The following is a 23153-nucleotide window of genomic DNA, read 5'->3' as shown; positions in this document are numbered from 1 at the left end:
CCTAATGACGGTGAGTGTTCTGTGTTTTTTTCCACATTCCAAAAATGTATTTGTTAGTTGGTTAATTGGTCACTGTTCCGCAAATCTAAGATCCAAATAGAATAATCGTAATGGGTGGATGCTGCAACTATTTGGTTTCGCTTGAACAAATGGACCCAAACTCGGTAGTTTCTTCAATACCCACTTTATTGTTAATACAGAGAAGAAAATAGAGAGTTGCGTGAAACACTTTATATTGTACACTACCTACACCACTAATAGGTAGGGATAACTTAAGCAACCCCTAGTAGTCTACACTGCCAAGTATACTTAGCAACATCTGTGTGGTTCCTGAAGCAGGCAATCGGCCGCGGACTTGCTAGAGTGGAGGTCCTTGGCGCCAGTTCAGCTGCTCGGCCCAAAGGTGGGACACAGGCGAGTGGTCTGTCCAAGAAGGGACTTGCCCACCTTTATAACATTATTGCCACCTCCCAGTCCAGCTGGAAGGGGCTAGGCATCCAATCCAACGCTTACACGACCCCAACTTAGCCAATCCAAGTCCCATTCATGTATTAAGCTAACATACATCCTCCACGCCTGCAAATCCCACAAATGGGTGACCTTCAACAGTCGGCCTCTGCCTCCCCAGGGACAATGCATCCTATTAACCTACAATCAAACAATCAAAAAAAAGTTTTTAGAGACAAGGTAATTGATGGCTTTTACGCAACGCAATACTTTTTAGCTTGTTTTCATGTATTGTCATCCGGTATAGCAGGGTCATATATTGTCCTCCCTTTATTTAGCATCAAGGATCAATTTGCCCAACAACATAACAGGCCCACAAATTTCAAATCGTAAACCATTTCTTTACCATATCCATTTTCATACCCACTCACTCTAGCCATACACTACACACTTACCTATACAGTCACAAAGGTGTAATTACGCGTCATCAGCTTATTGAGCCGGAAGGACCTGCTACATGCTGTATCTCCAAAATCAAAAATAAAATATAATGCAGGCAAATGGGACTAGTTCAGGTGGACAACTTGATCTGCATGGACTAGTTGGGCTGAATGGTCTGTTTCCATGCAGTATAATTCTATGCCTGTATAGGTGACCAGCAGATAGCCATGTTGTTATACGATCTAGTTATCTCACTGGCCTCATTACTCTTGTGATTCCAGTCCTGATGTAGGGTCCCAGACCTGAAACACTTCCTCAGTATCTCCTTCCGCAGCTGCTGTGTGTTTCCAGCGGCTTCAGATTTTATTTTGGATTTCCATCATCTGCAGGGTTCATTTTTCCTCCACTTCGCCACATTGGGTCAAGCTGCCTCTCCGGAGAATTACCGATGGGCCAGAAACACTGGTTTTGCTAGTCTCATGGAAGAGGAGGAACAATTGAAATGAGCAATGGAATTTAATACTGATAGCCAAGGTTTCAGGTCACTTTCATTTCCCATCTCACTGTGCATTAACTTGTTGTATCAAAATCAACATTTATTTATTAAACATGCGGAAGCAGACTTCCAATTAAGAAAATGCACACTGGATAAAAGCTCCTGGATTGTGAGCATTAATCACTGGGGGAGATGTGCTTGAAAACAGAGGTGCAGCAAATGCCCTGGGTGCGACAATTCACCTTTGATGCATGGCACATTTCCATGCCAAAGTATCTGAGAAACATTTTTGTAATTGGCTTTGCAAAGACTCTTTACTGATGCCAGTGGTTACTATCTCCGTCGTTTGATCTGTGGTAACATTCGCTGCACACGCACAGCAATTGCCATGAAATAGAGGAAACTAGTTATTTTTCAGGTGTTGCATCTTCCCCAAAAATTGCAACCTTTTAAAGATCAGCGGAGGAGCAAGTTGTTGCTGGTGCTTTATTGACAGCAAGGTGTGTTGGAACACTGATAGTTTGTAAAAGGCTCCAAGTAAACGCAGCAATGTAAAATGCTGCTGTTGCCAGGAATCAAGGGCAGAAATATACTCAGATGGTCGGGCAGTATCTGTACAGAGAAACTGCTAAAATTTCAGATTCAACACACAAGGCGCTGGAGGCAGCATTTGTGGAGTGAAATGGTCAGCTGCGATCCTTCTGAATATTTCAGACTGACGGAGTTCACATTCTGATGATTATCATTCGCTTGAAATATTAACCATCCAGTATTCTTAGAAGTGTCGCAATGCACAGCCACAAGCCCAGCTGGGAAAGGGGGAGGGCTGGGCATGGGGCTAGCATCGCCATTCCGTAAAACCCAGAGTTACAGAACGCAATACAAGTGTGAACGACCTCACCCCTGGGGGGAGGGTGGCGGGGAAGGATCTTCACCTCAAAGACGTGTGGCGTTGTGTGGTGAAAGCCACAGGGCCGATCAACCTTCTATCGGCCCAGGCCAGAGGACTCTGGTGAGCTGCTGACTGTGGCCTATGCCCCAGTAGGGGTGAAGGGCTTAAGAAGAAGGCATTCATAGAAACGCCCACCCACCGATCTAGTGTGTACTCGAGATGAGCCTGTTTATGTGATGAAACAGGTCATTTGTTCTCTCTCTCACCTTCTCTTTTTGTTGCTCAGCCTTGTATTTAACACATCAGCACCATATGTTTAGACCTTCTGCATTGTGTCAAACATTCACCACCATATTTTGCTGATAATTCCTCTATTTTATAAACAGTGCTACCTCCAACTCACACTGAGCAGTGCCACATTAGATCTGCTAACAATAAATTAGCAATCTTGTTTCTATGGCACAATTCCTGTAAGTGCCACAGTTACTTGCTGTAACACGCTCCTGTCACTTTCTGTCATTACCCCTGACGTTAGAAAACAGACGATCCTACAGCTCACTGTGGGCAATGCCTCAGGAGATCTATTGTCTTTAAGAACTTGTTCCTGTAACAACAAGGTTTCTTATACCCTCGATACTGAGGAGAATTATGTCAAACATGCCTTTCAGTTGTCTCCTTATAAAACAGTATGACAGGCCTGCTGCACATACATGCATGCACAAAACATATAAAATGCACACAGAGTGAATGTACAGCACACGTGTATGCACACACTAATGTAGCACGCAAGCACACATCAGCATAGTTATTGACATATAGAGCTAGCAAATAAATATGCACACACAGAGAAAAGCACTCCCCGATTTCAAATATACAGCACATTCAGAAAGATGCATCAAGAAAATCATCAGAGTTAATACACACATACCATACACAAAAATAATCACCACATTTAGATAATAGCATGAATATTTCACAATAGGCACACATAAAATAACACAGGAACATAAAATACGAGTAGGGATGATATAAAGAGTCAAAGATAAACACACACACACACACACACACGCACGCGCGCGCGCACGCACGCACACACACACACGCACACACACACACACACACACGCACACACACACACACACACCTTATTTTTGAAATTGACACACAGATAGAGAATACAGCAGCAAGTGCACGTGTGGTCTATATTTAGAAAGCTATAGGTAAGATTCAGAAGGACACACCAGAATTAGATCTGACTCCTGAAAACTCGTGCTAGTTACTTGATTAAATATCTTCACTTACAGCTAATAAAACTTGCATGAACTGAAAAATGCAAAAAAATATGACTCCGTTGAGAAGTCGGCTGTTGCAAGCTTGTAAATTAGAAAGGTGGAGGGATGAAGAGTCGGGGCTGTGTGTGAACTTATGAATAAGATGCTGGTGCACAGCAGGATATGAATGTATTCCATTATAATAATGGATTTTGTAAATTGCATGGTGATGATGTGTGAATGGCACTTTGGAAAATGTACTAAAGCTGTACACTCAGTGGCCACTTTATTAGGTACACCTGTACACCTGCTCAGTAATCAAGCAATCATGTGACTGCAACTCAATGCTTAAAAGCATGCAGACATGGTCAAGTGGTTCAGTTGTTGTTCAGACCAAACATCAGAATGGGGAAGAAATGTGACCTAAGTGACTTTGACCGTGGAATGATTAATGGTGCCAGATAAGGCGGTTTGAGTATCTCAGAAATGGTCAATCTCCTGGGATTTTCACACACAACAGTCTATAGAGTTTAGAATGACACCAAAATTAAAAACAAACATCCACTAAGTGGCAGTTCTGTGGGCAAAAGCACCTTGTTAATGAGAAGTCAGAAGAGAATGGGCAGACTAGTTCAAGCTGACAGGAAGGTGACAGTAACTCAAATAATCAAGCATTACATCAGTGGTGTGCAGAAGAGCATCACTGAATGCACGACACATCAAACAATGACGTGAATGGGCTACAGCAGCAGAAGACCACACCAGGTTCCACTCCTGTACCTAATAAAGTGGACACACAGTGCATTATATTTATTTAAACTTTATGAGGCTATCTTTGAGATTTAATCAGTAACAATGACAGTGCTACACTATTTACACTTTGACACTAATGGCCAGACCTCCCTCTAAAATATCCAGGTAGCTCTTACAAACAAACCATCTGACATTAATCCCATAGGTGATGACAGAATTATCTCTATGGTTGCCAGGATAAAAGTATACATAAGGCTAAGAAAGGACCATCCAGATACAGTACAACCATGGGGAAAAAAAATCATGTCTCAGTATTCTGTTGAAACTTTATGCTCATTGCAGTCCCTTCCAGAGCAAATGAAGTGTTGATCACAAGGCAGCCTGTACTGATTTTAAGAGTGAAAAAAAATTCCAAGAGTTGAGATGTATGGAGTCACAGAAAGTTAGCGTGGAAACAATGTCACACAAGCAATGAATGTGAGGTGTGGCTTAGTCCAGCAAAGTCTGCTCATTTCAGAATCTTCCTTTTCTGTTGGGCATCAGTAATGGACTTTTCAGCAGGGCAAGTTTTACATCTTTAGTAAGTGCATCATCCACGGTTTGCTATTCTCAATCATTCTGCACACCAGAATGTAGGCCATTTCAATCTCTTGCAATTCTTATTTTGCTCTCTCACACACACACACACACACACACACACACACACACACACACACACACACACACACACACACACACACACACACACACACACACACACACACACACACACACACACACACACACACACACACACACACACACACACACACACACACACACACACTCCACTGCAACCCTCACCTCCAGTGTTGCATGTGTGGAATCTGCATATTTGAGCGTAAAACATAGGATTAGAATTAGGCCATTTGGCTCATTGAGTCTACTCTGCCATTTCATCATGGCTGACCCAATTTTATATCAGCATCAATCTCCTGCCTCCTTCTCATATCCTTTCATGCCCTGACCAATCAATCACCTATCAACTCCTGCCTTAAATATATATAAAGACTTGGCCTCCTCAAATGCCTGTGGCAAAGAACTCCACAGATTTACCACTCTCTGGCTAAAGAATATTCTACCTCTTACTATGGAGGTTCCTCTGGGTGCACCAGCTTCCTTCCCCATTCCAAAAATATGCAGGCTGTTAAATTAATTGGCCACTGTAAGTGAGAGGTAGAATCTGAAAGAGAGGTGATTGGAACGTAGGGAGAGGAAAATGAGATTAGTGTAAGTTCAGTGCAACAATGGATGCTTGATGATCTGGTGGTTTTGTTGGGCTGAAAAGCCTGCTTCTGTAATTACTTCACCTGAACTCTGGTAACAAGGCTTTAAACTGAGACCCCATCCTATGTTCCTGCTGTCCTTTCACTTCTTCTAAGATACTTCTTATAATATTGTCCATGTATTTAATAATCTTTCTAAACACCGATGACTCAGTGTCAAATTTTCATTTCTAATTCCCTATTAAGCACTTTTAAGCATATTATTTTTATTAGGTGATATTGAAGGGATAAAATCGAAACCCAAATTGAATAAATATCAGAAAGAATTCATAAAAATTGCACTGGCAGTAGCCAAAAAGGCTATTGCAGTTACTTGGAAATCGGATTCATACTTAAGTATAGATCATTGGAAGAATGAAATTTCCAGCTGTATTCCACTTGAAAAAACTATTTATAATTTAAGAGATAAATATGAAACATTTTTGAAAATTTGGCGCCCTTATTTACAAAAGACAGGATTAAATATATAGGTGCTCCAAAGGTAAAATAATTGGTTATTTGGGGAAAGAAATAAATATATATATACTAAAGTTATTACGAACTCCGTGGAGCATGTGGCGATCTTCCGATATCCAGGCACCCTTTCTTTCTTTCTTTCTTTTTCTTTTTCTTTTTCTTTTTTTCTATAGGGATGTTAGGGGGAGGGGCTAAGGGGAGGGGGAAGGGTATTTTTTTTTCTTTCTGTAATCATTTGAAAACTCAATAAAAAAAGTTTTTAAAAAAAGCACTTTTACATGTTTCACAATATTAAAGGCATACATAAGTACAAGATATTGAAGCTTGAAATCATCTGCTTATTAAATGTTTCCTTAACTATTTACTGCTACAACATTGTAATTGTAAATATAGAATAATTCTGGTTAAGTATTGGTTCATATCAATAGCACTGACATCAAGAAGGCCGAGAGCATGAAGTTTCCAGAAGTGAACATCACCAACAGCTTGTCCTGGTCCAGCCACAGTGACACCACAACCAAGAAAGGTCACCAGCACCTCTATTTCATCAGGAGCTAAAGAAATCTGACATGTCAAGTCAAGTCAAGTCACTTTTATTGCATTTCAACCATAACTGCTGGTACAGTACATAGTAAAAATGAGACCTTTTTCAGGACCATGGTGTTACATGACACAATACAAAAACTAGACTGAACTATGTAAAAAACAACACAGCAAAAAAAAACAACTACACTAGACTACAGACCTACCCAGGACTGCATAAAGTGCACAGAACAGTGCAGGCATTACAATAAATAATAAACAAGACAATAGGGCAGTAAGGTGTCAGTCCAGCCTCTGGGTATTGAGGAGTCTGATAGCTTAGGGGAGGAAACTGTTACATAGTCTGGTCGTGAGAGCACAAATACTTTGGAGCCTTTTCCCAGATGGCAGGAGGGAGAAGAGTTTGTATGAGGTGTGTGTGGGGTTCTTCATAATGCTGTTTGCTTTGCGGATGCAGTGTGTAGTGTAAATGTCCATGATGGCGGGAAGAGAGACCCCAGTGATCTTCTCAGCTAACCTCACTATCTGCTGCAGGGTCTTGCAGCTGTCCTCTGTGATCCTCACAAACATATATTGATGCATCATAGAAACTACCCTCTCCAGATGAATCACAACTTGGTACACCAGGACTGCAATAAACTGCAAAGAGTTGTGGACAGAGTTCAGCATAATCACATACTACACTTCTCATTGCCTTGGTAAAGCAGCCAATGCAAGTAAGTACTCCACTCACTATGGATAATCTCTCTTTTCCCCTCTTTCATCAGGCAGAAGATACAAAAATTCTACTTCAATTACTCTGTAATGTTTTGATCTAAATTAACAGCATGCTAGACAAGCACACTGCATCTTGGTGCATGTGACAATAAGAAACCAATACCAATACTCTTCTGTCAACCATATTTCTTTTAAAAGACAATTGGCGAGGTACATGGATAGGAAAGGTTTGGAAGGTTATGGACCAAATGTTGGCAAATGAGAATAGCATTGATGGGGCACCTTGGTTGGCTTGGACCAGTGCTGTATGACTCTAAGAGAAAAGCCTGAAAACATGTTCCACCTGGCTCAAGGACATCTTCTATCCCACTATAAGAATTTTGAAAGATATCCTAAAATAGTAGAATGAACTCTTGACTGGACTGTCTAACTTGTTACGACCTTGTGCCTTACTGTCTGACTGCACTGCACTTCCTCTGTAACTGTAAGACTATTCTGCATTTTGTTGTTATTTTCCCCTCTAACATCTTGATGTACTGATGTGATAAAATGATCCATGTGGATGACATGGAAAACAAAGCTTTCCACTATCTAGGTACATGTGACAATGATAAAACAGTTTACCAATATACTCATTTATTTATCTCCAAATATCAATCTCCCATCTACACTGTGGGGTGTATAGGGTGCACAAGGAGAGGGGTAGCACCTCTGGTGAAGGGGCTTGTCATGTCCACTCAGTTTTGGTCACCACCAGATACTCACTTCTACCCTATGCCTTACCTGTGGCTCTAAACAGCTATATCTGCACGCGCCAGCAGCCGCACCCAGTAGACCGCTTCGACAGGCGGGCTAAGCCAGGTGAAGTTAGCCGGCAGGCCTCATACCCTGGTGAGATAGGAATGTGCCTATTCTGACATGTGAAGACATTTCCAGTTGACTAAGTGGATAAGAACAACAGTAAGATCTTACAGCCAGGAAGGTGGTTCTGTAATGTTTCTTGAAGAGCAAAAGGCATGAAAAGGCACAAAAGTCATGGTCATCCATTGAAACAATGGCTCTTCTCTTTTAGAAACTCTTCCATGCGGGTTTCACTCTCATCATTGGATATGACTGAAAACCAATCAGTCAGCTGCACAGCCCCCCGAAACAAATGAGCTGGTTCACACTGCCGGCTACTTGGAGAGCACTAGTCAGTTCACCCCTTGTGCTGCTGCATTTTGTACTTCCGCTTCCTGGAATTACGGAGCTCAAAATGCAGGCTCTTCTGACCCTCTGCTCCACACTGACATTCAATAAGAATCCAACCTGAGATGCTGGGTGCACTTTATATCTGCCACTTATACCAGGCATAGCTGGCTCATTAAATGTGCCCTCATTCATTCATAGGCTTTTCTGAATCTTCACAATGATATTTATAAGTTTACTTTCCTTACTTTTTTATTAGGGTTGACATTGTATCGTTCATGTATGTTCAATATATTCTTAAAAACACTATTCTCCATTGATATTTTAAATTTCTTCAAAAGTTTTGTTATTCAGCAACTGTTTCTAAATGGTAAAATCATAGAAACTATCAACACTGAAATGGATCCTTATGGCCCACCTCATCCATACTAACTATCTTGGCCATTTACGCTAACCTTACACTCAGTGGTCATTTTATTAGGTACAGGACGTACCTAACAAAGTGGTCACTGAGTGTATTTCTGTATATTCATGGTCTTCCGCTGTCGTAGCCGATCCACTTTCAGGAAAGATGTGTTGAGCATCAGAGATGCCATCCTGTACATCACTGTTGAAACACATGGTTATTGGAGCTACTGTCACCTTCCTATCATCAAGAACCAATCTTATCATTCTCCTCCGACCTCTCTCATTAACAAAGTGTTTTCACCCACTGAATTGTCATTACTGGATTTTTTTGTTGTTGTTTTTTGCACCATTCTCTGTAAACTCTATAGACTGTTGTGCATGAAAATCCCAAGAGATCAACAGCTTCTGAAATACTCAAACCACCCCATACTCTGGCACCAACTATTATTCTAAGTCACTTAGATCACATTTCTTCCCCATTCTGATGTTTGGTCTGAACAACAAATGAACCTCTTGACCATGTCTGCATGCGTTTAAGCATTGAGATACTGCCAGGTGACTGGTTGATTCGATATTTGCATAATTGAACAGGCATGCCTAATAAAGTAGCTGCACAGTGTGTTTTCCTGCATTAAGGCTGGACCCCATCCACAATTCCATTCCAACCACCTGCTTGAATGCCCCTTAAACCTTGTGATTTTAATGTTAAATTAGTTCTTTGTAATCTTTGTTTTGCATTTGCACAGATTGTCTTCTTTTGCACATTGGCTGTTTGCTAGTTTTTGTTTGTGTGTCCAATAGTTTTTCATCGATTCTATTGTATTCCTTCATCCTAATGTGAAAGAAAATTAATCTCGGAGTAGTATATGGCAACAATAAATTTACTTTGAACTTTAGTTCTACTAGCTCGTCTGGCAGCTTATTTCAGATAACCATCATACTGTGCGTAAAGCTTGCTCTTCAGTTTTCTTTTAAATATCCCTCACTTATCTTAAACCCATCTTAAAGTTCTTGACTTCCTTGTGTTGGGGAAAATAATTCTGATCGCGATTTTATAAACCTCTTTTCTGTCACCCTCAGCCTCCTCCAGGAGTTCACACATTTCTTGTGACTACACGGACTTACTCTTGGTCCCTCAGATTCTTCTCATATCCCGAAGATGTTCCTGGTACGTAGGAACCTGGGGAGGGTTAATTGTAATGTGCAGAGAATAAATGGGCATTGTGTAAAGGGTGGGTGATGGTCACTGATGCAATAAAGGACATGTTTCTATGCTGTGTGATTCTATAAACTTCCTAGCATAGTGGAGACTAAACTAGAGGGCATAGATTTAAGGTGAGAGGGTAAAGATTTAAAGGGGTCCCAATAAGCAACCTTTTCACACAGAAAGTAGTCGGTATGTGGTATGAGCTGCTAGAGGAAGGGCAGAGGCAGATACAATTACAGTGTTTTTATAGATATTTGGACTGGTAGTTAGATAGATAGGAAAGACTTAGCGTAGGGGGTTCCAACCTTTTTTATACCATGGACCAATACCAGTAAGCAAGAGGTCCACGGATGCCAAGTTGGGAACCCCTGGTTTAGTAGGATATGGACCAAATGTAGGCAAATGGAACTAGCTCAGGTAGACTTGATCAGCATTGACAAGTTGAGGTGAGGGGCCTGTTTTGCTGCAGTTTCACTTCATGTCTTATCTATGACATTCCAATTGCAGTAGCTGACAGAAGGCCTCCAGGCACAGGAGACCGCTGGATGAACTCAGTGGGTCAGACAGCATCTGGAGAGGCAGAGGGATGGTCAGCATTTCAGATCATGACCCTGCATCAGAACTGGTGCAAAGTCTCAACTCGAATTGTCCACATTCCTCTGTGTCTACAGATGCTGTCTGATCTGCTGAGTTCCTCTAGCAGTTTGTTTCCTTAATTCATGAATAGTGCCAAGTTTTCAATATTGTGGACAGCTGTTGCGGAAGGCCATTCTTCCCTTTGAGTCCATGCTGGATCTCAGAACATTCCTATCAGTCTCATTGCTCCATCCTTATCAACTCTACCTCAATTCTGCTCTACCCCCACATCCCCATCTACACAAACAGAAATACAAGAAATTTCTACAGATGCTGGAAATCCAGAGCAACACACACACAAAATGCTGGAGGAACTCAGCAGGTCAGGCAACATCTACGGAAATGAAAAAACAGTCAACGTTTCAGCCAAGACCCTTCTTCAGGATGGGAAAGGAAGGGAGAAGCCGCCAGATTAAAAGGGTGGGGGAAGGGGAAAGAGAACTAGCTAGAAGGTGACAGGTGAATCCAGATGGGTGGGAAGGGCTGGAGAAGAAGGAATCTGATAGGAGAGGAAAGTGAAGCATAGGAGAACGGGAAGGAAGAGGGACACCAGGGGTAGGTGATAGGCAGCTGAGAAATGGTATGAGGCGTGAGTGGGGAATAGACGAAGAGGGGAGGCGGACTGACCGCTAAACCAGCATGATCCAACTTATTTTCAGCATTCTCTTCTGCTTGCAGATAGTACACAACTTTTGGCAGAGAGATGGTTATAACAACTTTTACTGCTTTCCGTATTTTCTAATACTTCCTATTCCTAATTATTCCTCAGCATGAAGGAATGCAGATAATGTAACAATCTTGCAGCGCCAGCAAACTGGGTTCAATTCCGCCACTGTCCATAAGAAATTTTACATTCTCTCTATGACCACGTGGATTTCCTCTGGGTGCTCTGCATCCTCCCACATTCTACAAACACAGAGGTTAGTAGGTTAATTGGTCACACGAATGTAATTGGGACATGTGGACTTCTTGGGCTGAAACGGCCTATTATCATGCTGTATCTCGAGTAAACACTATCTTAAATTCAAAGCTGTACTCAATATGCCCAAAGTTAACACAACGTTACCAATACCTTAGCTTTCTGTCCCAACCTTCACATTGCTTGGTCTCTGGGCACTTTAAAACAAGTAATCTCATTCTTCAATATACTCAACAATGGATCGGTACTAGCTTTCCAGAGTAGAGAATTGCAAATTCACATCCTCTGAGTGAAGACATTTCTCCTATCTCAGCTACTTATCTCAAGAATGTATACCTTGATTCAGCTTGAAGGAACATTTTGTCAGCATCCACCTTGGCAAATCCTCATACATTTCAAAAATTTCAATGAATAACCTCTCATTCTGAACTCAAGAGAGCAAGGATCAAACCACATAACATTTTGTGAAAGAAATGGTATTCATGAACACAGCTCCATTCCACATGAGAAGAAAGGGGATTTGGTATGGAAGCAATGAGAGTTTCAACTGACAGTGGCCAAACCACAAGCTTTTACAAATCAATTTTGTAAATGACAACATTTGGCTAAATTTGCACAATGCATTAGATTAATACCCCAAAATGAGTGAGACCCTGTGAAATAGTGCACATATGGTCAACTGAGAGATGGCGTTATTTATTGGTCTTCAGGGACTTACAACAGACTACCTATGACCACAGAGGTTTTCACTGTGCCTGTTGTCATTATAATCTTGTACTGTTTGTTCTCCAGGGAGTTCCATTATAAAAGAGAGAGTGCTCCTGAAAAGCAAACTTTAAAAAGTTGCATTTTCCACTCTAAACATTTACTTTATGATCTGTGACTTTCCTTGAACCTGACTCTCAAGGGCATGAAACATCAGCCACTAAATCAATCTAAATCATGCAGGGACTGAAATATTTACAACTGCCTCAAGATATCACTGTTTGTGGATTGTGGACGATACATATTTTTATCCATTATATGTATTATCTGCCTGCATTTATTCAATTAAAAGCATAAAGTGCTTTTGCTTCACATATTATTTACATTCTAGCAAAATTTGTAATGTTTATAACTTCACTGATTAAATGTGTGGAGCCTTAGAAGATCAGTGCTGAGTCTTAGTGTTATAATAGCATTATAGCATGGCAACCACCACCCTATCCCCTCACTTCCTTATGCCTTCTATTCTTTCTGCTCGCTCTTTCTTTCTTTCTTTCTCATCTCAATCTGAAATGATGACTCTTTGCTTCCCTCCACAGATGCTGCCTGACCTGCTGAATTCCTCCAGCATCTTGTGTGTTGTCACAAATTCCAGCACCAGCAGTCTCCATCATCAAGGAATCCCACCAGCTCGCTTCTTGCTGCTGCCATCAGGAAGGAGGTACAGGAGCCTTAGGTCCCACAACATCAGGTTAGGAACAGTTATGACCCTTCAGCCATCAAGCTCTTGAACCAGAGTGGATAACTTTACTCATCCCAACACTGAACTAAAAACTGATTTCAACTTGCAAAGGTCTTTACAACACATGTTTACAATTTTTATTTGTTTATTTATTTTTCCTTTGTATTTGCACAATTTGTTTTTTGCACATTGGTTGTTTGTCTGTCTTGGGTTGTGTGCAGTTTTTCATTGATTCTGTTATCTTTCTTTGTTTTTTTACTGTGAATGCCCAAAAGAAAATGAATCTCAAACACCTCAATAATAAATTTACTTTGAACTTTGTGCCCCTCTAAAATAAAAATCCCCCTGTCCAAATTAGAACTAGTCAGGAGCAGCGTAGAATACCGTTGTTCAGAAAAATGCCATTCTAGCAACAATCAAGGCTTCAGTTCTGTCCAGGACAAAATAGAAGCCTGACAGGTATCCCAGCATTCATCCTAACCACTCATTCACCAGTGTGTACTATCTGGTATTACTCACCCAGGTTATTTAGAGAGTGTCTCTCACAGCCATCACCTCTACAACTAATGACAAGGGCAAGACCCACAGGAATACCTGCTCCCCCTGGCTTCCCACACCACCCTGACTGGAAAACATAACAGGGTGTCCTCTACCATCCCATTTCTGAACTGTCCATGAACTCATGAACAGTACTTCATTGTTCCGCTTTTGCACAATTTACTTTTTTTATAACCTAAAAGCAATTTTACGTCTTAAATGTACTGCGGTGTCAAAATAAATTTCACCACACACGTCAGTGGTAATCCTGATTCATACCTCTCTCGGATCACCTCCATCAGAAGGACTGCAGGGAGTATAAGAGGGGCAATTAATTCTGGTCTTGGCTACGAGGCCACAACCTGTTAAGGAAGAACATCAAGCTGTCGGTGATCGGGAGTTTACCGGCCTCACAATCTCCCTCTTCTTAAGTTTTGCCAACAAAAAAAAAGCACCAAGTTAACACATCGGTTCCTCTAGAGGTTACTCCGGAGCCCAAGCAGGTAAAAATCACACACACACACACACACACACACACACACACACACACACACACACACACACACACACACACACACACAAAACTATCATCCATCGGCTTCCAAAACATTTGTGGATGTGGGTATAAAACTCATAGCAGCTCCCTTCCGGACCGTGTGTTGACCGCATGCTGTTCAGCATTCTTACCAGCTTCTAACATTGCACTGGCAATCGTTAAATAACATGTGCACATCCTCTCGATCAACTATTTAACCACCAGATGCTCAAGAACTGAAGCTGTGCTGGCTGCGACCCTTGGAAATTACTGGGGATGGAGGGTCGGTTGGGGAATTTACTTTAAAATATTAACTTACTATTGTTGGATGTGAAGTCTCGCAAAGGGATGGGAGAAAACCTTGTCCTCGCCTGTTGATCTACGTAGAGTGAGTTTGTCTCCCGCGATTTAATTTGGCCAAAATAATCCTGCAGCGAGTTCTAAGGAGAAGCAGCGATCTGGGTATATGTTTACACAACGCTGCTTCTTCGGTTATGGGTTAGGCAAGCGAATACGCACAGGGGCACTAAATCAATCAGGCTGATTCTTTCTTGCAACGTTAGTGGCGACGTGGACATGCTACTCTCTCTGCTTGGCAAAGTGGTGTTCTACTCAACAGCCGAGAAGGAACCTCGGACTGACGCAGCGCAACCGGCAGCATGGTCGATAGAAAAGCGCTCGATTCCCTACCACGCCGGAGAATCCGCAAAGCGAGCCTGCAATGATTGCTTACGTCTCTCACCATTCCCGATCCCATTGCAAGCGGAGACTCGCATTTCCAAACAGCGGGCATGATGTCGCGAGGTAAGACTGTGTACCATCATTTGGCACACTAAATGCAGGCGGTAGCATAATGTTCTTAGAACTGGCACATGAGTGTGTGTGTGTGTGTGTGTGTGTGTGTGTGTGTGTGTGTGTGTGTGTGTGTGTGTGTGTGTGTGTGTGTGTGTGTGTGTGTGTGTGTGTGTGTGTGTGTGTGTGTGTGTGTGTGTGTGTGTGTGTGTGTGGAATGCAGGGCACACGTACGCACGCTCGCGTCAGTATCTATGATGTTCTACGAGAATTATCTTCACCTTCCTCCCCTATCAGTACTTATAGATACATGCATGCAGAGAGAGAGGTTGGTAAGGAGAAAAACTCACCTCATCATCGTCTGACGATGCTGGCTGTTTAAAGTGCATCTATAACCGCAGCATCGCACGGCGCCTGAGTTAGTAGCGGGCTGGTGGGGAGTTCGAGGAGATGTGTACATTTTTTTTTCTTTCTTGTGTTATATATTGTAATTTCCGACGCTCGCTTGAATGCTTAAAGCGCGCTTGACTCGGCAGAGGGGCGCCCGTGGGCCAGATGCGCAAGGATGTGTAATTGTATGCGGCTATGCTTCTCTCCTCGGGCTAAAGCGAGGGGGGAAATGGGACGAGGACACTGGAGGCGATGTTTGTCCTGAATTTCGGAGCTCAAAGTTGTCTGGGCTGCCCTGCATTTGCGCAAGCGCCAGGTGACCGAGCAGACACCTCTTAAACCTCGGGAGGGAGGGAGGGAGGGAGGGAGATATATTTGGTATACGAGATAAATAGGGACTGACTGGGGGTAAACTTGTTCTACCCTACAGAAGGTCCCAACCGGTCGCCAGCACTCTGTGCTGAACAGCCATGTAAGAGGTCGGGGAAGCGAGAGCGAGATCCCCGAGCGGCGTTACTTTTGGCGTGAAGATGGTGAATCCTCCCCTTGTGTCTCAGACACTGGCAAGTGTACGGAAGATCAGCGAGCGAAACGGCGAGGAGGATGGGCGGTGTGGGCCGCCGTTTGCCACCTCTCTGAATAATGTCATCGAGGGTCGGTGCTCCCCAGGAGTCCAATGAGATCTCCCCACAGCCCTCGGTCAGGGAAGCGATCCGAAACCGCATGAAAATGGTCATCGATCAGTTGGAAGTTATCCTTGCGGAGCTGAAAGCGGTGGCAAAGGAGCTGAAGGAGGTAGGCAGATCTTTCTCCCCTCCAACCCGCCTCTGTGAACCAGATTAATACCCTTTAAAATTAGCACCCAATACTATTTCCTTAAATTTTCAATTAAACTGCGATTTAATCTTGCAGATTATGCAGTTTTTTTTGCAGTTGCAAAACAATAATTTAAAAAAAACTAGGCGCAAAAGGTTGAAATGAGAGGAGGTCTAAGCGAAGGGTTAAAGAAGGGGGCCATGGTTCTCAGATGAGGGGATAGACCTTGTGCCCGCTCCTGAACTTCGTTCTCCACCTTGCAGAACAAATTATATCGGAACACACAGGGTCCTTGGTAAACGAAGCGCCCGATTTCTTGTAACATTCCCCGAAGAAGGTTATCTCACTCTCTCTTCCCAGTCTTAGCCCTCTCTAAAACTCTATTTAACTATCATCCAGGCATTATTTTAACGCGAACCCAAAACCGGATTATTATAGGGTAAAGCGCGCGATCTCATTCATTTCCCCGGTTGCCCACGTAATAATTATTGACGTGCAGTTAATATCAAACGTTGATGTTTAAACACACAAGGAGCTTATCGTTATGGTACTTTGTTGATTCTGTTTCCTAGACACGGTTGTTGCATTTTGGCCGTTAATCACCTCTCACTGAACACTAACGGCATATTAGCATTTTTAATCACAGTCATTAGTTTACAGGTTTAAATGTAAACACACGACAGACACATAGTATAATGCATACTGCTAACTGAAGTAGGTTGAATGGTTCTAATCTAGAGGCTTTATATCACTGAAAGGCTCTTTGCTACTTTTAACCACGTATGTGAGCGTTTGGCAAACATTCTCTTCTCTGGATTTAACTGTGTGTTGTGTGCAAATTATGCCATTTATTTTCGGCCTTCTATGGTTAACCAGTTGTCAGTAGACCCGAAGAACATTGGGAAATGTGTGTAATGAGTGAAATATTTAATGCATTTTCCATCTTGTTAAATCAATTAGTATTTTCAGAGGTAGGTTTAGTGAACACTATAACTGGGGAAATGTTCAGGGCAGATATTTTAGAGAGAGAATGGCGGGTTCTAGGTAGGGCTGGAGGCAAATATGATAGAGGCATTTATTGAATGTGCAGGGAATGGAGGGGATATTGTGTAGGTACAAGGGACCAGATTAGTTTGGTATTTAACTAATAGCCTGATTAGTTCGGCACTACGTCATGGGCCGAAGGGCCTGTTCCCGTGCTGTACTTTGCTATCTTCTGTGTACATGCACTTTTCCCACAGGGTAATGTGTTGTGATTTCTTTAGGTAGTGAAACAGATTGACAAGCTGACATCTGATTTTGATTTTGAGTTGGAGCCAGATGACTGGACAATTGCCACAGTAAGCAGCACCTCCAGCAGTGACACGGCCAGGAACCATGAGCGATGTGGGGCTTTTTCGGACTATGGGCAGCTGGGCTTCCTCACACCAGACATCCTTTCGGACAGCTGGGAGTTTTGCTCTTTTCTGGAGCCGCCACCGGAGGCACCCAAGGGTGACCCAGGAGGGGAAGACAAGGAACTGCCGGCCACCCCGTCAGAACCGGACTACAGGTTGATGAATGGAGGGTTAATCCCGAACGGTCCAGCAGGTTGTGGTCCTGACTCATCCAGCGAGGAGACTATCAGTGGTGCCCCCTGTCACAAGTCGCTCTCGAGGAGCTCCGGCACCAGGGAGAGGGTGCGCTTCAGCGACAAGGTCCTCTATCACGCCCTCTGCTGCGATGACGAGGAGGAGGAGGAACAGCAAAAGGACACAGCCACCTCGAGCACTGCCACCACCACCACGGGTGAAGGTGTTGACAGGGTGGGCAGAGAGACCCTCAAAACGCCGTCCTCCGTCCCCAACCCGCGCCAGCACAGCCACCCGCCCCCAGTAACAGCCAAAAGCAATCCCTCGACTCGGAAAAAAGTCATGAGGAATAACAGCACACAGACGGTGTCCCACAAAGGCACTCAGACGCTCCTGTCATATGGGCCCTCTAAACTGCAACCGGACTCAAAGAAAGGAGATACAAAGTAGCCACCGCCCAACCCCTCCCCCTTACCCCACTCCAGAAAAGAAACTGCTTGACTACCTAGTGGCATCACGAGGCTCAGGGATTTTCGATAAAATAAAAATGTTTTACAAAAAAAAGGTAGATTCCAAGATTTTGCACCATTGACTCATTGCATAAAGAAAATGCACTTTAAGGATCTACTTTTTTAAGCTTTATTTTACTTGATACCTTCAAGATTTAGGAGGCTTTTATTTTTGTCTTAAATCGCATTATTTAATCTTGCTTGAGTACTGTGCTTGTAAATAGAGCGTGCTTCCAAGCAAGCCTTTCCTGTCTCTGTGCTCTGCTTTTTTTCTCTGGCAATGTCCTACGGTTGATAAGGTCTTCATTAGATTTTCTTTTGAATTCCAATGCAGTTCAGTCTGTCCCAGTTTTAATTGGTTCGTTCTTTTTCAACGTTCCCACTTATTAATGTTTTTTAAATTCGGAGTATATGGCACTACGTGCAACATTAACACTTTTCATATTATCTCATAACGCTGGGAATCAGATGGAGGTTAAAATGAATGGAGAAAGTTAATGCAACCTTAATACGAATTACGCCATTTGAAAAAGATTTTATTTAAAATTAAAATGTGCATAAATGTTTCCAAAATATTCAGTAGGACCGTCTAAGTTTACTTTAAGTGTGCACTTGGGGATTATCCTAACCACTACAAAAAATGATAATTTGTAATGTTATTGTTTTACATATTTGATAAAGAAGAGTGGTTTGCAGAAAGATATTTTGTTCATCCAAGTTTTTTTTATTTTGAAAGGCACTGTGAAGCAATATGCTTGGAAAAAAATGTTTACATGTCTTCATTTGTATGTGATATTGTATTTTTTTTGGTTAACACAAAACATTGACTCATTTGATGCAATAAATTAGTGTCTACTTTATCTAATACATGTTGAGTTTCCAAGGTTAATTTAGGGAAAAGCACAGATAAATATATAAAATGTAATTCACCCAAAAGTGCAAGAATATGATGAATGTATGAGTGAGTAAATAAACTGCCTGGAAATAATACTCTTCTGACAGCTGAAATATGAATGAAATTTAGTGCTTTTGGTGTCAATAATATGTATTTTAATCCTGCACATATCTCAAGAAAAATCAGACTGTTATATATTATTTCTACTGTATTAGGAAAATGTGTCTAGTCTGGCCTATCTCTTCTAAAACCAAAATGTCTTAACAATCAGATGCATTTTAACCATTTTCATAAAACAAGAAGAATTCTTTGTGGCATAGAATAATTCACTGTGTGACAGATATTTTTCAAGAAGGATATTTTAAAGCTGAACTTGACAATGGTTTATTGTTATCATTCTATTTTACAACCACAGGTGTTATTGTTAACTTTGATATTTAGAGGATCACAGTTATCTTTGGGTCAACTGAAGTTTTAAGTTTGTTGAAGTCATGCTTTGGCTCCAGAATTTGAAGATTGGCTAACTAATGACACACAAGAGGGGAAAGGAAATGGCATACCAAGTGTACAAAAATCACAGCCAGTGCTAAAGTATAGAGAACAGGCCTTGTACAGCCGTGTTTGAACCTTACATCTTGTTTCATTTTTCTATTTTATGACATTTTCTAAAATCTCTACTGAGCATTTTGTGAAGGGTATGAAAGGTTGCTAAGGATGTCTTTTAGCCTCTTGATAATTGTTAATACTACTGACCTCCAGTAATGAAACTATTTATGTAGACAATGAGAAATTATGAAGTCAATGCTTAAAATAATGGAGACCTTAAATGTTTTAACACAGGACTGAAGGGATTTGCTCCAAGTGTTGCAGTAACTTAGATTTTGAATATTTTACCAATGTATATCAAGTTCTCCACAGTAGTGCAGTTTTCTCTGTTGCCTACCCCAGCTTTGCCATTTGATGTGATGATTATCGAATGATACATTCAGGATTGCATTGCCTCCAGTAACTAAGGAGAGAGGGGTACCTGTATTATGAACCAAAACCCTCTGAACATACGGGCTGGGTAACATCATCTGGATTTACAGTGATGTAATCTTCCTTCGAGCTGAATGCATCCATTTTGAATTGTTATTCAGTTTCGCATTTAAGATGATATGACCTTTGATACTTCACAATGATATCTTGAGTTGCATTTAAAACCTCTGGTCAATTTATGGAGAACTTGCAGCAATTGATTTTACTCCAGTGCTGTGCCTGGGGAAGAGGCAGTGTGGGCATCTGGCCCAGTTTATGTCATCATGACATCACTGAAGCAAGGTTTCTATATAAAATATCTGCTTGGGGCTCACCATGGCCAGCTGTCATGAAGTATAAAGCTTAAAGACAATGGAAAACTGAGAGTTAGCAGCAGGAAATCATGGGCAATACTGACTCCCCTGACAACTCACACTGATATATTCCACATTTAGCAGACCATGGGAATTGTTTATAGCCCTTTCTTCTTGCACTCGCATGCATACAGTTATAGAAAATGCAGGACACAACAAGCTATTCAGCTGAGACAATTCTACCATCTTGTCGAACCTAACAATTAGCACAGCTCTCTATTCCCTTCTGCCTCCCAAACTCTATTATCATCCCATTAAATATATTGATATTGTGCACTTCAATTACTCATAATTTATCAAATTTCACACCCTCATCATTTGTAGTTACATCTGCTTTTTCTCAATCCCTTATTTATTTGTTTGGACCCTCTTATATCAGTAGTTTAGTATTTTGCTTCCACCCTCCCCCACACGCATCCCTAGCCATTTTCTCTCAACACATGGAAATGTTCATTCTCAGCCCATTAATGTATTTGTTCTTTAGTTTTAAAAAGTCAGCTAATTCATTTTACCCCTAATGGCATATCCTTACATTTCTGGTACATACTTTTAACCTGTTCAATGCCTTAATAACATTTTTAAAGTACAGTGACCAAGTTATACAAAATATTACAGAATATAGCCAAGGATTGATTTCTTTAGCTTCAATTTTTAATGTTTGCTCTTATATTGTAGAAAATAGATTTTTGTTTCAGAATCATAGTGACACTACAGCACAGAAACAGGCCCTTCAACCCATCTAGTCTTTGCTGAACCATTAATCTGCCCAGTCCCATCAACCTGCATCCAGACCATTGTCCTCCATACCCCTTCTCATCCATGCACCTATCTAAGTTTCTCTTAAATGTTGAAATTAACCCCACATCCACCACTTGTGCTGGCAGCTCATTCCACCCTCCTAATACCCTCTGAGCAAAGAAGTTCTCACTCATGTTCTTCATAAACGCTTCATCTTTCATCCCTAACCCATGACCTATAGTTGCAGTCTTACTCAACCTCAGTATAAAAAGTCTGCTTACACTTACCCTATCTATATTCCTCATAATTTTGTATACCTCTATCAAATCTCCCCTCAATCTTCTATGTTCTAGGAATAAAGTCTTAACCTACTCAACCTTTCCCTATAACTCCGGTCCTCAAATCCCAGCAACATCCTTGTAAATCTCTTCTGCATTCTCTCAATCTGATTTACATCTTTCCTACAGGCATGTGACCAAAGCTGCACACAATACTCCAAGTTAAGCTTACCAATGTCTTATACAATTTCAACATAACATCCCAACTCTTGTACTTAGTACTTTGATTTATGAAGGCTAACGTGTCAAAAACTTTCTTTTGACTCTATCTTAATCTGACACCATTTTCTTTTTTTTTCTTTTTTTTGTAATTTATTTTTCATTGAAGTTTATCATCAAACAAACATTTCCATAAGATGTATTTCAGATACTGTACATATGTATCATATAATCATATGGAACTATATTTCCTGATCCCTCTATTCTACTACACTTCTCAGTGCTGTACTGCTCATCATGTAATACCAACCCTCTTTGGTCCTCCCAAAGTTCAACACCTCACACTTGTCTGAAATAAATTCCATCTGCCATTTTTCATCCCATTTTTCCAGCTGGTCCAGATCCCATTTCAAGCTTTGGTAGTGTTTTTCGTTATCCTCTACACCCCCAATCATGGCGTCATCCATAAATTTGCTGATTCAGTTTACCACATTATCATCAATATCGTTGATATAGATGATAAACAACAAAGGACCCAGCAGCTATCCCTGTGGCAAACCACTGGTTACAGAGCTCCAGTCAGAGAGGCAACCATCTACAACCACGCTGTGTCTTCTTCCACAAAGCCAATATCTAATCCAATTTACTACCCCATCTTGAATGCCAATTCACTGAACCTTCTTGACCAACCTCCCATGTGGGACCTTGTAAAAGGCCTTGCTAAAAACTATGTAGACAACATCCACTGCCTTTTCTTCACCCACATTCCTGGTAACTTCCTCAATAACTCTGTAAGATTGGTTAGAAATTATTTTCCATGCACAAAGTCATATTGACTATCCCTAATCAATCTCTATCTATCCGAATACTTAAATATCTAGTCCCTTAGAATACTTTTCACTAACTTTACCACTACTGATGCCTGGCTCACCGCCCTATAATTTCTTAGCTTATTCTTAAAAGAGCAGAACAACATTAACTATCCTCCAATCCTCTGGCACCACACATGTGACTAAGGATATTTTAAATATCTCTGCTAAGACCCCTGCAATTTCTTCATTAGCCTCCTCCAGGTTCTGAGCGGACACCTTAATAAAGAATTTTTAAGAGTTTTTTTTCTTTTTTAAGGCATATTGCTCTACTTCTAGTGCACTTTTACTCCCAACTTTATTTGTTCTTCTGTGCATTTTAGATTCTTATTTCCCAAGTAATACATAGGGTCAGTTCTCAACCTAGTCTGCCACTTGTGATTGTTCCCATGATTGCATTTATTCCTTGTGGCTTCACAGGTCCATTTTGAGCTTCAAGCCTCAGCGCCACAGTCATGCCTCAAACA

At 41.5% G+C, this 23153-nt stretch overlaps 1 protein-coding gene and 1 long non-coding RNA gene across 7 annotated transcripts; one reads left to right on the top strand and one right to left on the bottom strand.

Moving 5' to 3' along the window:
- Nucleotides 1-168: 168 nt before the first annotated feature.
- Nucleotides 169-15479, bottom strand: LOC140714172 (uncharacterized). Of its 2 annotated transcripts, none has more exons than XR_012095839.1 (2): nt 15361-15479; nt 169-648 (listed from the first exon to the last, which is right to left on the bottom strand). It is a non-coding gene; the product is annotated as an uncharacterized lncRNA (long non-coding RNA). The 2 variants fall into 2 exon arrangements; XR_012095840.1 differs by lacking the exon at nt 15361-15479 and adding an exon at nt 14538-14647.
- Nucleotides 14735-19371, top strand: insyn1 (inhibitory synaptic factor 1). 5 transcript variants are annotated; one of them, XM_073025043.1, is made up of 3 exons: nt 14735-15022; nt 15831-16195; nt 17482-19371. In XM_073025043.1, exons 2-3 carry the CDS (start codon nt 16043-16045, stop codon nt 18235-18237), a joined length of 909 nt encoding a protein of 302 aa, XP_072881144.1. In that variant the 5' UTR covers nt 14735-15022; nt 15831-16042; the 3' UTR covers nt 18238-19371. The 5 variants fall into 5 exon arrangements, with proteins under 5 accessions (XP_072881144.1, XP_072881146.1, XP_072881148.1 ...); XM_073025045.1 differs by lacking the exon at nt 14735-15022 and adding an exon at nt 15259-15342; XM_073025047.1 differs by lacking the exon at nt 14735-15022 and adding an exon at nt 15305-15338.
- Nucleotides 19372-23153: the final 3782 nt, after the last annotated feature.

Source organism: Hemitrygon akajei, chromosome 21 (assembly GCF_048418815.1).
Source record: "Hemitrygon akajei chromosome 21, sHemAka1.3, whole genome shotgun sequence".
NCBI lineage: Eukaryota > Metazoa > Chordata > Chondrichthyes > Myliobatiformes > Dasyatidae > Hemitrygon > Hemitrygon akajei.
The sequence above is the reverse complement of the archived record's forward strand: the minus strand, read 5'-3'. Positions and strand labels throughout refer to the sequence as shown.